Source organism: Asterias amurensis, chromosome 13 (genome assembly GCF_032118995.1).
Source record: "Asterias amurensis chromosome 13, ASM3211899v1".
In the NCBI taxonomy this organism is placed as follows: Eukaryota; Metazoa; Echinodermata; class Asteroidea; order Forcipulatida; family Asteriidae; genus Asterias; species Asterias amurensis.
The window spans coordinates 13,518,964-13,534,853 of record NC_092660.1 but is presented as its reverse complement, the minus strand read 5'-3'; the positions used below and the strand labels follow the sequence as shown (position 1 = coordinate 13,534,853).

At 39.1% G+C, this 15,890-nt stretch overlaps 2 protein-coding genes across 2 annotated transcripts; one reads left to right on the top strand and one right to left on the bottom strand.

The window, feature by feature from the left end:
- The first annotated feature begins 780 nt into the window (after positions 1–780).
- Positions 781–10,360, top strand: LOC139945854 (phosphoglucomutase-1-like). Its single transcript, XM_071943345.1, has 9 exons — positions 781–1,114; positions 3,218–3,380; positions 3,651–3,796; positions 4,134–4,248; positions 4,849–5,039; positions 5,713–5,867; positions 7,143–7,394; positions 7,905–8,097; positions 8,576–10,360. The coding sequence occupies exons 1-9, from the start codon at positions 860–862 to the stop codon at positions 8,798–8,800; spliced, it is 1,695 nt and encodes a 564-aa protein (XP_071799446.1). The 5' UTR covers positions 781–859; the 3' UTR covers positions 8,801–10,360.
- Positions 10,361–10,508: 148 nt separating this feature from the next.
- On the bottom strand, positions 10,509–15,821 carry LOC139945856 (cyanocobalamin reductase / alkylcobalamin dealkylase-like). The gene is made up of 4 exons (XM_071943347.1): positions 15,631–15,821; positions 14,560–14,754; positions 13,781–13,933; positions 10,509–12,366 (listed from the first exon to the last, which is right to left on the bottom strand). The coding sequence occupies exons 1-4, from the start codon at positions 15,760–15,762 to the stop codon at positions 12,043–12,045; spliced, it is 804 nt and encodes a 267-aa protein (XP_071799448.1). The 5' UTR covers positions 15,763–15,821; the 3' UTR covers positions 10,509–12,042.
- Positions 15,822–15,890: the final 69 nt, after the last annotated feature.

Genomic DNA, 15,890 nt, shown 5'->3' with positions numbered 1-15,890 from the left:
GGTAATTACTCAAAATAATTATTGGCATAAAACCTTGGTGACGTGTAATGGGGAGAGGATGATGGTATAAATCATTGTGAGAGACGGCTCCCTCTGAAGTGCCATAGTTTTCGAGAAAGAAGTAATTTTCCAAGAATTTGATTTCAAGACCTCAAGTTTAGAACTTGAGGTCTCGAAATCAACCACCTCAACGCACACAACTTCGTGTGACAAGGGTGTTTTTTCTTACATTGTTATCTCGCAACTTCGATGACCGATTGAGCTCAAATTTTCTAAGGTTTCTTATTTTATGCATATGTTGAGATATACCAACTGTGAAGGCTAGTGTTTGACAATTACCAATAGTGTCCACTGCCTTTAAAGATGCTATGTCAGATTTTTGGCCGATCTGACCCAAACATTTTGATTTAAAATTCAATATGATTTTGATGGGGGTCGAGAAAGTTTCAAGCTTTCATTTTGAGCCATTGCTCGAAAAAGCCCGCCAATTATTAATAGCAGTGAAATAAAATGCTCAAAATTAGTTTTTGTCGGATCCCGACAATATATATCGTGACCAATTCTTATGTAAAACGTTTTAAATTCTTGTCATGGTTCCTGACCATTAAGAGTAAAAGTTAATTTTTCGTTAGAGCGGGTGATACTCTTTGAAATACCATTCACTCAAAAAAATCTATTTTTTAATGTTTGGGGCCAAAAATCTGACATACATCTTTAAGCATGAAGGCTTTGTCGCCTAGAGAGGGCGCTACAAAATTTTAAGTTTGCGTACGTGCACAATCCACACACACAAAACGAACTACCGGCAAAAAGATATATTGGAAAGACCTCCTCAAATAACATTTTCTTCGCATTCAAAATGTCTTCAAAGACATTTAGCGTGAAAGTCGAGTCCACAGTCCCTTGCGAGGGGCAAAAACCCGGCACCAGCGGTCTCCGGAAGCATGTTACGGTGTTCCAACCATGGCGGTACACGGCCAACTTCGTACAGAGCATCTTGGCCGCGATCGACGGCGGACGACGGGAGGGTTGCACGCTGGTGGTGGGCGGGGACGGGAGATTTTACATGCAGACGGCCGTCCAGATTATCATACAAATTGCTGCCGCAAATGGGGTAAGAATATGATATACAAGGTATTATATATATATACATATGAAAATGTTGTGTACTAAACCTTACTTAAGTTATTGTTTGATAAACCAAACAAATAATACCTAACTTGTTTGTTGTGTAGACTGTAGTCTGTGGAATTGCATATTTTGTATAAAAAATGATATTAATAAGGTAATCAATGTGTGGTGAAGAGGTTTTCAACTAGTGGGTTAATCCCAAAGAGGCCTGGTTCTTGATAACTTTGTTGAGACAAAGTCGAGGTAAATTATCAAGAACCAGGCCGCGGCGGGTTTAAACTACTAGTTGAAAACCGATTCAACACACTTTGACTTCCATTCATAAATACCTTTTTGGTCAAAAAACATCAATATCAATGCTTAATTGGTCAATAAGTAAAATAAATGCAAAAATTATAATTGTTCAATGATTTCTTCCAAAACAACACCCCTCCAGCTATGAAATGGTAAGGCCCTCTGCCGCCCTCAGGTAAACAACTCCTTATACAAGGGAATGCTGTGTGCATCACGCGTATCGGCTCGCGTGATGTAGCACAACTGTCCCGGCCGTTGCTCTCAACGGAATAGCACATTTGCAACCTCGCGTGTCACGCCCATGTTTCAACACTATTTACTGGTCATATATAAAGGTTTATACACACTCACGTGACACGCTCTCCACCCAATAGGAATAGCAAAACTGTCCAAGGTATTTATGAATTACTACTAAATAGGCCGGTCGGTAGGCCTATGTCACTTATGTCTTTAAAAAACAAAAACTACAATTTGTTTTTAAAATTTCATTTCTTAAAGCTATTCCACCATACTACTATTTCAATATTTTTTATTATTATTAAATTAATGCTTGGTCATGATAAAACAACTACTATGGTATGACCCACAACTCAAATTAGGCCTTATATCACTGGAATCATTCGAGGGAGTGCGGAACGTGAGTCTGGCAAGTGAGTCCAGCGTGTTGACACTATTTGTAGGGGCTATGCAAATACCAGGTGTGCCAAAAACAATTTCAATTAGTTGGCAAACTTTTAGTAAGTAAATTTTTTGATGAATTAGCGTATGGTGACACATCAGTAGTTTCAGTTTTAATTAATTAAATACAAGAACTTTTTAATGATTTCCATAGAACTACTAGAAATAAGATAGTAATATATTTTTATCCTATTTTTGTGATGGATGATTATTAAATTTTTAGCTGTTTCTTACAAGCAAATGTTATATTTCGATTAGGCACAACTGTTGATTCACCTTTCGGTTTTTGTTTTTAAACAAAATTGTTTAACAAAAAAATATGCAAAACCACAAATTAATTTTGTTTATTTCCTGAAACGGAACAACCACAGAAGAAGGAAAACAAATACCAAGCACTTGAAGTACAATCAGGAAGTGGAGCTGTTTATTTTAGCTGGTAGGCCTATAATTATTAGTTTTATAAGAGACTGGTCACAATACTACAGTGAAGACCAAAGGCCTACTTCCATAGACTCGGCACAGCAAATTCTATGATGCTGGTACCCTTAGAAACAATAATTTTCCGTAGCCCTGATACCTCATGGAGAGAGCACAGGTGTTGCTTCAGTACAGGCCTTGTTGTTGCCTTGGTGCCCCTTTAATTGCCCCTGCAGTAGATTTTTCTCTCTAAAGGTACCGGATAAAACCAGTGGACACTTTTAGTAAACAGTGTTGTCCAAGGCCCACACTTTGTGTATCACAACTTATATATAAAATAACAAACCTGTGAAAATTTAGGCTCAATCGGTCTTCGGAGTCGGGAGAAACAAACGGGAATTTCGCCGTGTCATGACATGTGTTTACTTTAAATCTGTAATTCTCGTTGTCAAGAATTGATAATAGTTTTAATGTTTTCTCAAAAAGTAAAGCATTTCATGGAATAATGTTTCAAGAGAATTCTTTTACCATTATCTTCTGTAAACCCTTTAAGTTATTTGTAAATCTGTGAACTTTTTTTTTCTGTTCCGAAAGTGTATTATGGCTTTAACTTAGGAAAAAAACATTGTACACTTTACTAAAGAAAAATTACTGCAGGATGATATTAAAGTCTATAATTTTCATTCTGGATATTTAGGTCGGCAAGCTCGTGATTGGTCAAAATGGTTTGTTGTCAACGCCAGCGATGTCTTGTTTGATCCGCAAGTGCAAAGCTGAGGGAGGAATCATCCTTACAGCTAGTCATAATCCAGGGGGGCCAGATGGAGACTTTGGTATCAAATTCAATACTTCAAACGGAGGTAGGTTTCCAGAGCCAACACTCCCACGTGGTTGTACCCATACATGGTGAACAATAATAATATATACTTGACTTCCTAAATGAAATGATCTTTGATTCCATTTCCCTTTGTGTTTATTTTGATTATGTTCTTCTAGTGGAGGCCCGGGCTTCTTCTAATCTTCTTCAGAAAGTTTGGAGTAGAGAATTTTGGGTTCTTGTGTCCAAAAGAGAATGGTGGTAAATTTACATGTAATAATCATTCATGCTAACTTTTCACTCCTGTGTTAAGGTCCAGCACCGGAGGGAGTGACTAACGCCATCTATGAAATAACAAAGACCATCTCAACGATCAGGCACTGCCCAGATTTAAAAGTGGACGTTAGTGCTGTGGGCACACAGCAGTATGAGGTCGAAGGTCGAAAGTTTGTTGTTGAGGTAATGTCACCCAACTAGAAGTGCATTTTACTGTTGATTGTGGTCTGTATTGACCACATTTTACAGGATAGATGAGTTTATTGACAATTGAAAACCAAAGTGGATGATGTTGAACGGTCAGACAGTATGAGGAGTGACTGTGTACAATGTGGATGTATTCATCACATAATAACTGCAGGCTGGCATAGTTTATCCATCATCCAAAACCACAGCGAACTATGATGATGCTATTGCATTTAAACCCAAGTTAAGTTTTATTGACACTTTGTGTGATTTTTATTTTATTTTCTAGAGCCTCACATCAAAGCATAAATTTGCGTTTGTATTCGTCTTTCAGGTAGTTGACCCCGTGGAGGACTACCTCGAGCTAATGCAAGAAATATTTGACTTTGACGCTTTAAAGAAGCAGCAGAGCGGATCGCTAAAGTTCGTTGTCGACGCGATGCACGGAGGTTAGTAATAACTTAAAATGCACAGTCAAACTTTTGCTATAAACTGTAATTTGAATACACTGGCTTTGGACAACACTATAGCGCAATCTATGTAGTAGTGTCTGCGTCAAGATTGTGAAAACTTCATGTAGTAATGGGAGACTGCTAGACGGTCCTTTTTCACACCGGCGTGCTCAGACCTACGCACACAGCCTGCGCGCGCAAGTTCAGAGCCGCATAAAAAAGACAATTATATCTGCTGCCGCCAGCGTCTCAAAAGTCTACTATTAGCTTATTGCAGGAGATTACTGCTATAGCAGAACCAGGTTATCAGCCAAATACTGTGTCCTGTGTACTACTTGTGACTGGTTCCATGCTCTAAACTTGTTGAGCTTATGAAATTGTTTAGCAATTTGCTCTGCTAAATAAATCCATCATAACTTGGCACTATTTGATGGGTATTCTTGTTAACAGTTTTTTTTGCTGTAGTAGCTGTTTAAAAGCTTATAGTACTTGCAAGAGATATTTTACTGTACATGACAATGACACCCTGCAATGACATTGTGAGAATGTTGCTACACATTTAAGAATGTAAAACAAAATTAACACTTTTATTTGCAGTGGTCGGTCCTTACGCCAAACGTATCTTCTGCCAAGAGCTGGGTGCACAGGAGGATTGCTGCTTAAACTGTGTCCCTAAGGAAGACTTTGGAGGTCACCATCCTGACCCCAACTTGACCTACGCAGCTGACCTTGTGACCTTGATGAAGAAAGGCATCCATGGTTTTGGAGCCGCCTTTGATGGGGACGGGGTAAGATACATTATTAGTGGGTTTTCTGGGTGGCTAGTGTGTAGAGTTCTCACCTCTTGTCACTGCGGCCCTGGGGCCGATTTTCACAAGGATCTAAGATTGATCGTAACTGCAAATCAATCGTAGTTGCTTTTAAATTGTGATGTCACAATACAAATCACTATGGTTAAACTGCAAATTTCTCTTGCGATGAATTTTATTGCTTTGTGATATTGGCCCCTGGTTTGATTCCTGGCAAGGGCCTTATGTTAGTAAAGTTGTGCATTGGTTCTCTCCTCTGCCACAAAGGTTATTTCCATGCCCTCTGATTTCCTCCCTCTGCAAAAGTCAAACACTTTTAATCTCTGGCTGTGTTCCATGGTCATATAGGCCTATCGATGATGTGGCTGGCTGCCTAAGGCAACTGTACATGCCTTTGGCGCCTGCACATTGCAGATAGGTCCTTCTCAATTCAGTTTCTCAGCAGCGATTGAGGATGATTAGCCTCCTAATGACCATGTAGTATTTAACTTTCGAACCTATGGCAAGTTTTGAAGTTCTAATAGTTTCATTAGTATTTGTTAGGAATGCTTAAATTTTCATATAGAAATAGAAATATCAAGTTTCTTTAGTAACGTCGTAGTTATGAACGCTCAGATTTTCATGAACTTTTGATATTCTGTGTTGCTTTCAGGATCGTAACATGGTTCTTGGAAAAAACGGGTTCTTTGTAACTCCTAGTGATTCCATTGCTGTCATTGCGGCTAATGCTAAGTGTATGCCGTACTTCCAGAAGACTGGAGTCAAGGGTCTCGCACGCAGCATGCCCACAAGTGGAGCTCTAGACAGGTCAGAATCATCCCCTCATCTTCCTGGCACAACTAGATCTTTATCTTTCATATTTCATATTATAACACCTCTTACAAATATTCTGCCTTTTCATTGGTTTAGAGCGCGTCACATGATATGTCTTAGTTTTATTAGAAACGGCGGCCGTGTGATAGTGCATCGTTTGTCGAGTCTGACGACTATCACACAGCGTGCAGTACCTAGACGTTTTTTTTTAACCACCTTGAACCCAATCAGTTGTGCATCTGTGTAACTGAAATGCCCGTACGAACGATACGTGTACGAGGATGATGAATAGTCTGTTGGGGTGTTATAAAACAAATATTGACTGCTTTTACTCGTGCTATGGTAAACACTCTGACTTCCTCGGCAATCCCCGGACCATTCTGTTTTCCCTCGGCTGCGCCTCAGGAAAATACAACGCCCTGAGGATCACCTCGGGAGTCGTAGTTTTAACTTTAGCACTCGAAGCAGTCATTATTTGTATATTATTATATATTTCTGGAAATGAAACCAAGGATGTGAACCAGAAACATAGGGGGTAAACCCCCAACTCTTCCACGATAAGTGTTCTGGGTTTGTCCAACAAAAAATTGGTCCCTGACTTTAGGCAGGTATGTTACTCTTCTTAATTTAGTTTGATTTCCGAATTTGTTTGCCCTTGAAAAAAATCAAAACAATTGTGTGACTAAATCGCCTGTGAAGTCTACACTTTGTGTACATGTAGGTCAGCCCTTGTACTAGATGAAATTTTGCTCCCTTTTTTCAAGGAACATATGCCATGCCTGCTTAGGCTAACACAACTCTTACCTGATTATCTAATGTCACACTTCAAGGCGTGTGAATAACGCCAGATACCAGCCTTGAGCCTGCATCAATCCCCTTCTAAACGTACCTTTGATTTCGCATTCATTTCACATGAAGATTTGCGGTCAAACTACCAACATGTTTACATATAAAACAACATTACATGCAAGTATTAATAATAATACAGTGCACACTGCATGCAGACGGCCTAAAGTGCAGCTGAGGATCAATCAACACACAGATGTGAAAAGCAAAATTCACTGCACATTTATCGAATGAAATCATTGTATCCAATGAAATCATTGGGTCTGTAAGAACCAGTGTCTGTCTTTCTCCTTGCGGATAAAGACAGGGGATCGGTCTAATACAAGATCTCCCTGGTGTAGGACAGAAACTTTCAGTAGAGGGCGCATCAATTGTAAAAGAGCCGACACTTTATTTCTTCCATCTATTTTTATAAATCTCCAGGGTGGCTGAAGCAGAAGGATTGGAATTCTTTGAGGTCCCAACAGGCTGGAAGTTCTTTGGGAATCTCATGGACGCTTCTCGGCTTTCCCTCTGTGGGGAGGAAAGCTTCGGGACCGGCAGTGACCATATAAGGGAGAAGGATGGATTGTGGGCGGTGCTGGCGTGGATGTCCATCATGGCCGCCCGGCAGATGAGTGTAGAAGAGATCTTAATGGATCACTGGGGGAAATACGGCAGGAACTTTTTCACAAGGTAAAAGTTTCTTTGTTTTGCGTCACCGATAAGTAAGTTTTGACTACAAGTAGGTTCTAATGAGGTCACTATGTATTTGAAACTCTCTGTACTTTCTGTTTAGAGCATGGTTTCTGCAGAGAAACTATGTACATAAAAACTTTCTTCTTGAGTTGGGTTGGTTCTGAAAAGAGGCGGTTGTTTAACAACTTAACGTTTCGATCAGTATGCTCTGTTGGTCTTCAGGACCGTGCTGGGCCCTGTCGATGCATGCTGCTTTAGGACTTCTGTAGAGTTTAGAGAATGGATTGGGTCAGCTTGAGAACTGCTGATGAGGTTTTTTCATTTGTGCTTGTATTTCCTTGAGTAAGGCTTTGTGCAACAGACTTTTGCGGGATCACTTTCTGCAGCAGATCAAACCTCACAAATGTGCCTAATAACTTTATTTTTTTTTTTATTTATTTGATAAGTTTATTGCATGATAAAGTTTTGTGGATTTCATAAATAAAATTTGTCTCCGACTTCATCCAGGTACGATTACGAGAATGTTGAATCTGAACCGGCGCAGCAGATGATGACTGATCTAAGGAGTAAAGTATCGACGGAGACCGTAGCTGCGTTCATTGGTAAGGAGTTCACGGAGGGTGACAAGACGTACAAAGTGGCCAAGGCGGACGACTTTGAGTACACGGATCCAATTGACAAGAGCGTGTCTAAAAAACAGGTACTGCTAGGAAATAGTTAAACACTTGTAATTCGTAAATGAAACTTGCGGGAAAGGGACCTAGGTCTGACAAAAAGTAGCAGAAAACACCACCTCCCAGCTTTCGCTTTAAATGGTTTGTGCTGCAAGTTTGCCCCAAACAAGGCTTAAAAGGCCACTCTTGGTAAGGAGCTACAAGAAGAAAAATTTAAAGATGAAAGTAACTTGTGAGCTAAAGATGGGAATTGATATTCCCTCTTAAAACAGTTTAGATTGTAAAATGGAGGGAAACATGCGCCAGTCATGGAGTTCCAAAGAGATGCAGTACGCGGAATAAAGCTTTTGGAATGGCTCACTGCATCTCAGCAAATCAAGCGTGTATGGGTGAGAACAAGTAGAAAGCTGGTTTCACGCTCAAACATTTTTATAGTATGCTTTTGTTTACTTTTTTGTTTACATTCTTTATTTTTACAAACCTTTTAATTTTGTTTATTCTCAGGGCATCCGTATTATCTTTGAAGATGGCTCAAGGATCATCTTCAGGCTCAGCGGTACTGGTAGCAGCGGGGCTACGGTACGCATGTACATCGACAGCTACGAATCGGACAAATCCAAATTCCCTCTGGACGCACAAATTGTTCTACAACCACTCATCAATATCGCTCTGAGAATCTCTCAGCTACGAGAGCTCACAGGTCGTCAAGAACCAACTGTGATCACTTAGGGAAGGTCTAAGGGATGTTTTTTGCTAAAGGTGGTAGAACTCTCACCCAGTTCTGCTTGGCAATCCCTCAGTCATATGCACTTGGAAATCCTTCCATCTTTGAAATACAAATGTTTCACTGTTTGGATTTCAGGAATGATAATAGACATAATCAGTATTCTGTGATTTTCCTATGTTCTCCTTTTTTTGTGTCTCGCCTTGAGTAATCAGTTTACTAGTGCAGTCTTCGTTCCAACAGAATCAAATAATTAATGCAGTGGGATTTTGATGGGGTTCTTGGTGGACAGAGTCAAAAGTTGGGCTTTGATCACATGTATGAAGGTGTGCCTGATCCAATGTAAAGTATGATCAGTTTACTAGGAGTACAGTCCTAGTTCAACAGAATCAAACAAAACATGCAGATTGATTGATGGGTTCTTGGTGTACAGAGTCAAAATTGTTGGACTTTGTTTATGATGGTGTATCTGATGCATTTGGGATTTTGCTGTTAGGTTGAGCGAAGTGCATGATGATTCTCGACAGTATTTTATAAAGCAAGCTTTGGTGTAGAAGCTATCAATTTGACAGTTGAAATGTGAGCTCAGCACTAGGAGGTGATGTGTAGAAAGTAAATAGTGTAAATAAGAATATAGATTGTTGCTTGACCCCCAAGGGGATGTTTCTGGATTATTTATACTAATAGCATCCTCCAATTCTTGGTAAATTTCAAGTGAGTTAGTCAACCGTGTGAAGCCATTTCACTGCACGGTTTGTGTATGGTGGTGTGTTCCGTCCCAACTTTAGAATGTTCCCAACTGTTGATGGGACTGGTCTCAATTTGAGTGCTATAGTTGGTACGGTCCAACTATAGTGACTGCGTAGCATTCACCACATGGTATCATATTGCAGGCTGGCTTGGTTAATCAAATGATGTGTTTACTGATGGCCTATGAGCCATTGGAAAGGAGAATTTCATGCTATAGACTGTGCAAGTCTGGCAAGGATTTAAACTTTTTTTTGCTGAAACACATGAAAGAACCATACTTGTTAACTTTGTGTCCAAATGTTTAAATACGCGCAAGACTTGCAAAGTCTATTATTTGAATTCAAACTTTTTATGTGTGAACAATTAGCTTTATTTTTTTTCCAGATAAGAATGAATCATGCTCTTTGATTAACTTCTCTAGTGCTGAGGATATTGTTCCCAGAAGCTTCTTGAAATGTATAGCTCCAGAGTTGAACAGAAGGTGGAAATGCATTTCAACATGCCTCCTATAATTTGGATGAAGATTATTTTTAGAGATTTTCTCCTTCCTGATAATCTAGAGAGAGGGATTTTCTTTCATGACCCCGGTGCTAGTACTGTCTTTTGGGGGAGATTGTAGTTGATTTAATAATAAATTTAAAATAGCAATACATTTTTTACTAATTGAAAATTTATTAAAGTACTATTCTTTAGTAGAGTGATAAGTAGTTTTACCAAATCTATATATTTATTTGAATACTGTTGGTGATTTTGGGAGTCCAGAAAAGTTTGTAATTTATTTGGATGCATAGGCTTTACTAGCCTACCTTGTCATGTTACATGTACATGAAATTATTTATCAGATCTGTTCATAATGTTGGGGTAAGTTTGCTAGGTGGGTGAGATGACTGGCTTTCGTTAAGAAATGTGCAACGGTGCATTGCTTTATTCCTTGGCAAAATATGAAATTAAACATGCAAAGATTCTGGTTTTTCCTCATCTTATTTTAACAGTCCCCAGGTTTCTTGGCGAGGAAACCAACTTATTTAGTATACCACTTTAACATTTTACTTCCTTGAATGGTCCCCAATGACACTAGTAGTACCCTGGTCCTATGGGGCCCAGTTTCAAAGGACTACTTATGAAGAAATTATTGCTTACTAACTTTCTGCTTAGCAAAAATTAAGAAGGATACCAGTCACAGATGTTACATGACACGATATTTTGGCTGGTAACCTTCTTGTAAGCATAAATTTGTTGTACTTGGCTTCTTTTTGTGTTTTATAAGCAGCTCTGGGACTTTGACAGGGTTCAGCTCAGGGCTGAATTTCATTGAGCTATATACTTAAGCACAAAAAGTAGCAAAGCAAAACACAATTGTGTTTAAGGTTACCAGCCAGAATACCATGCCACATTTACAATTTACGACTGGTTTCTTGCTCCTACTTGAAACAGTACCTCAGAGGTAGAAAAATGACATCATCGCTAACAGCACCTTCTACCTGGAACATCGAAGAGCGCGAGAAAGAAAATTCATGGAGTCAATGTCCTGGGGGATACGGTGCAAGATTAATTGATCTTGCTCCTTTTTGCTAAGCAGAAAAGTGTGAAGCAATATTTCCTGCTTTTCGTGGAACTGCTTAACTGGGGCCTGGTTTCAGGCTGCAGCTAAGGAATGAAGCAAAACAAGAGGGGAGTAGTTTTTTTACAAGTCTAGGTTATGGTTATTTATGTAATGAGAAGTTAATCTAAACTGTGTGGTATTAGTATTCATCACAAAGATACCTTGAAAGAAATCCAGACATAGAAATATTTATATAATTCATGTGTAACAATGAATTTCATTTATGGAAAAACAAAGATTTACTGCAGATGATTATTGGATAAATTACAACTCTTTGTAATGAATAATTACAGATAACACAATTGGTCTGATATCAATTATTTGATTTTTGTTCATGTTTTTCTAACTGTGTGAAGATGTTACCTTCAACACTGATCAGTATTACTTTGAGACTCTTTTATCTTTAATAACTGATTTTAACTCAATTTCCTAATAAGTGAAGTGAAAACAGCGTTAAAATGGCAAGTTGCTAAAACATAATAAAAGGACAAAGCAAGGGGAAAATAAATAGATTTATAAAAAAACAATCTGACAAAAATACTCTCAAAGGAGATTTTACAGGCAGAGCAATACTCTAGTTTTTGAGAAATGGATAAAACATTTCAGTTTGATCTCACAAGTCAAAAACCTAATGTTTAAAAACAGTGGAAAATCTTTTTTTGGAAAGTTTTTCTTCTTGTGGTTCAAATCACCCTTTTGAGCTTAAAAGTTTTCCACAGGTTTGTTATTTCATGTTTATGTTGGATCACATAAAGCGTGGATACTGGTCTTTGACAATAACTCATGTTGTCCACGTGCTTTAACTACTTCTTGGAAGCAAGAATAAAAATAAATATAACCTTCAAAACACACCATTCTTAAAAAAAAAAAACATAAATAAAAATAAAAGAGGACCTAATGAAATCGATCGTTTTTCTCATCTGTCGTTTTCTCGGTGCTCAGTCCAAGAAGTTTCCCTCTCTCTGCCGGCAACGTGCCAAAATATTCAACCTGTTCCACTGAATAACGGTCTTCGACCTTGATGCAATCCCTGTAAGAATTATCCTGCCAGTGGTCGTTGAATTTTTCAAGAAGGTCCCTCAGTGCCTCGTCCGTTTGAATCACGTTCGGAGGTTCTCGTTTTGGGAGATCTGAGGACCGGATGTCCGGGAAGATGAGAACACCACGGAAGGCAAACCACCCTCCGTACCTCGGGTGGATGCTTACCCCAAATATTTTCTGCGAAGTGATGACAAAACAAAAAACAATCAGTCTGTAAGCTGGGTAAAAACCAAAATTAATATTCTTTCATTGCGATACCCGCTGCCAAAACATAGGATTCGAACTGCTTCTAGCTACCGGGCAACCTCAGTAGTCTAGTTGGTAAGACACTGCTCTAGAATTGCAAGGGTCGTGGGTTAGAATCCCACCCGAGTAACATGTCTGTGATATTTTTTCACAGGACTCGGGGAAAGTACTGAGTATACAGTGCTAACACACATCGGTGTATGGGTAAAAACCAAAACTAATAGTCTGTAAGCTGCTGTGGCAATTTCATAGAGCTACTTAAGCACACAAAATAGTTTTCTACTTGGTAAAAAATTAGCAGGATACCAGTCACAGATCGTACATGAGAAGTGACATTTTGGCTTGTAGGCACATTTCTGTTGTGCTTTGCTAGTTGTTGTGTTTAAAGACACTGGACACTAATGGTAGTTGTCACAGACCAGTCTTCTCACTTAGTGTATCTCAACATATGCATAAAATAACTAACCTGTGAAAATTTGAGCTCAATTGGTGGTCGAAGTTGCGAGATAACACCCTTGTCATACGAAGTTGTGTGCTTTCAGATGCTTGATTTTGAGACCTCAAAATCTAATTCTGAGGTCTCTAAATCAAAATTTGTGGAAAATTACTTCTTTCACGTAAACTATGTTACTTCAGAGAGTGCCGTTTCTCACAATGTTGTATACTATCAACAGCTCTCCATTACTCGTAACCAAGTAAAGTTTTATGCTAATAATTATTGAGTAATTACCAATAGTGTCCACTGCCTTTAGGCAGTTTATGAAATTGGGCCCTGGTTGTGAAGTTACGCAAACAAATAGTCACAACAACATAAAATTGAATGAAAGAAATTAAACTTAAAAGGGGCACTGTCATCGGGATCATAGTCTGCTTGTGGCTGGACATAAAAGCCAGAACTCTCAACGAGTTACTACGCGCGCGTGCACATTAACCATAACATCACAAACAAAATCTTTAAAGAGCGCCATCATTATTATCATGTGCGCATGTGCAGTGACTGGGTGAGAGTTCAGAATTGAATGTCTGGACACAGACTTGCTGTGATCACAAACACTGCCTCTTTAAACCCTGTTTGCACTGCATAAAATATTGCAAAGAGACCACAGGTAACATTCCAATTGGTAAATTGGTAAAATTTAGATAAAATGCATCCAATGTGAACACAGCTTTCAACATTTTGTGAAATTGACCCATTGCATTACCAAGTACGCATGTTTAAATCCCATGGGGGGGGGGGGGTTATATTCCAGTCCCTACTTTGGAACCGGATAAATTTGTAGAGCTTAGGTAATACTGTAGGTAACTATATCCCATTCCTTTCGTCCACACAACAATGATCCTTTACCTTCTGTCCCCACGGGTCCTGCTTCATGTCTGATCTTTGATAGTAATACGCCCCACCCGACACATGGCCGACTGTCTGCACAAGAATCTTGGGTCGTCTGTTAGGATGCAACTCGTAGTCTTGAATTGTTACTATTCTGTGCTCTGGTAGGGACTAAAGCAAAGGAAGGGAGAAAGGGCAAAGTTTAACACTTTAAAATGTTTAGACAAGCTGTATTGTGGCGCTGCATTTAACAATTTTGTATTCTTTGCATTCATTATTCAAACAGAAAATTCAGACAAAATTTGGCAATAGACAAACAGTTCTACCATGACGGTCAGGTTTATTGGCAACAGAAATGTTGTGCCAAAGTGATGCTAACCAACTCTTTACCAAAAAAGCTTTTACCCAGTAAAACTATCTCCCATTGGTTAATAGGTGTAACCCAACCCTGACTGGTCAACCCATCTGCACCTTCAACACCCAGCAGGGTGGACATGTGTGTATTACAAGTCTTATTATTATTATTATTATTTAGCCAATCAAAATCTAACTTTGGCATTAACCGTCCGGTTCAGGGGGCAAAACTTCATAGGCCTGTTGGAATATTCCATTGGAATGTTCAAAAAGCTAACGCGCATTTTTTAGGGTAGGAATGTTCCCGTAGTTTTCAGCACAATGTTGCAATCCAGGTGAACTTTCTGGCAGTTGCCTGGATTGCGCACATATGCCTACGGAGCATTCTTCCGTGCCTAGATTGCACGACTTTTGAAAAGATCCCAAAGTAAAATTTGCCCAACCTCTTTCAGACGTTGATACTGCTTGCCGACACAGTCATCCAATGGATCCCTGCTACCTAACACCTTGAGAGACTGGACGTAAGGTTTAAAGGCTTTCTCAAACATGGACGGAATACTGATCACACAAAAGGCAACTGTGTCTTCGTGGTACGATAGATGAAATGACGTCTGGACTTTCTCATTGTACCAACCAATCTGTAACCGGAAAAAAGGAATATCAGATCAAATAACAAGATCAAAGATGACAGACTGACATATTATTATTGCCGTTTTTAAACGTTTTTTTATGATTGCATGCCAAGTTTCAATCATGGACAAACTATAAACTGGCCTTTAGCTGTTTAGACGACAATCACTAGTTACAATAATTGTATGAAATTGTAAAGCTCCAGCGAGGGTCGAATCGAATCGAAGCCCTCGATCCTCGCAGGAGCTTTACAATTATTGTAACTAACATGATAATCGTAAACCCTACATTCATCCTGAGATATGCCACCTTTGGGAGAAAAACTGTAGACATGTGCATAAATGTGAAGGGCAACAGGTTTCCAATAGGTTTTTGTATCTGGTGCGTGGAGACAAAAGCGGAACGCACCTCCATTCTAGGAGTAGGCAGACATTAGCCATTTGTGATGTCAGTTAGAGTAGTAGTTTTTTTGTAGTTCTCTTGACAAAAATGCCTGCTTGCTTAGGTCGAATTGTGCTAATCTAGCATTACAAAAACACTATTTTAGTATTAACCATGTAAAAAAGGTATATGCATTTTAACAACCACAGAATGACAGAGCTATGCATTGATATAAACCCCTTGGCCTTGTTTGCTATACAACGACTAGAAATAGAATGCATGTAATTCATTTTGTCTGTATCTATTCGTTGCAGAAACCAAAAACTGGTATAAACGCAACGGGTGAGAGAGAGGGTGTTACTTGGTCCATGGAGGTAGTTTTGGACTCGAGTTGATGGAGCTCAATTGGACATTCAACATTGTCATTGATTGTTTGAATGAAAAAGTTAAATACAAAAGTGATTTACATTGTAAATCACTTTTGTAAATTACAACATTTTTACCTTGAATGGATGCACTTCAAATCCTAAAGGATCAAGGACATTCTCCAGTGACTTCTGCAGCTTCTCCACTGTCATGACGTCAACATATATTGGCGGTTGGCAGTCAGTTTTACACTCTTCCACATGCTTCATGTTGGACACAAATTATTCGCTCATTCATCATGGCGCCGCACGTGCATTGCGTGTTTACGTTTTTGCCTTACTCAGGTCAAGGGTCATTAATTTTTTATGATTATTCATATCACTGCTGATGGGAATTT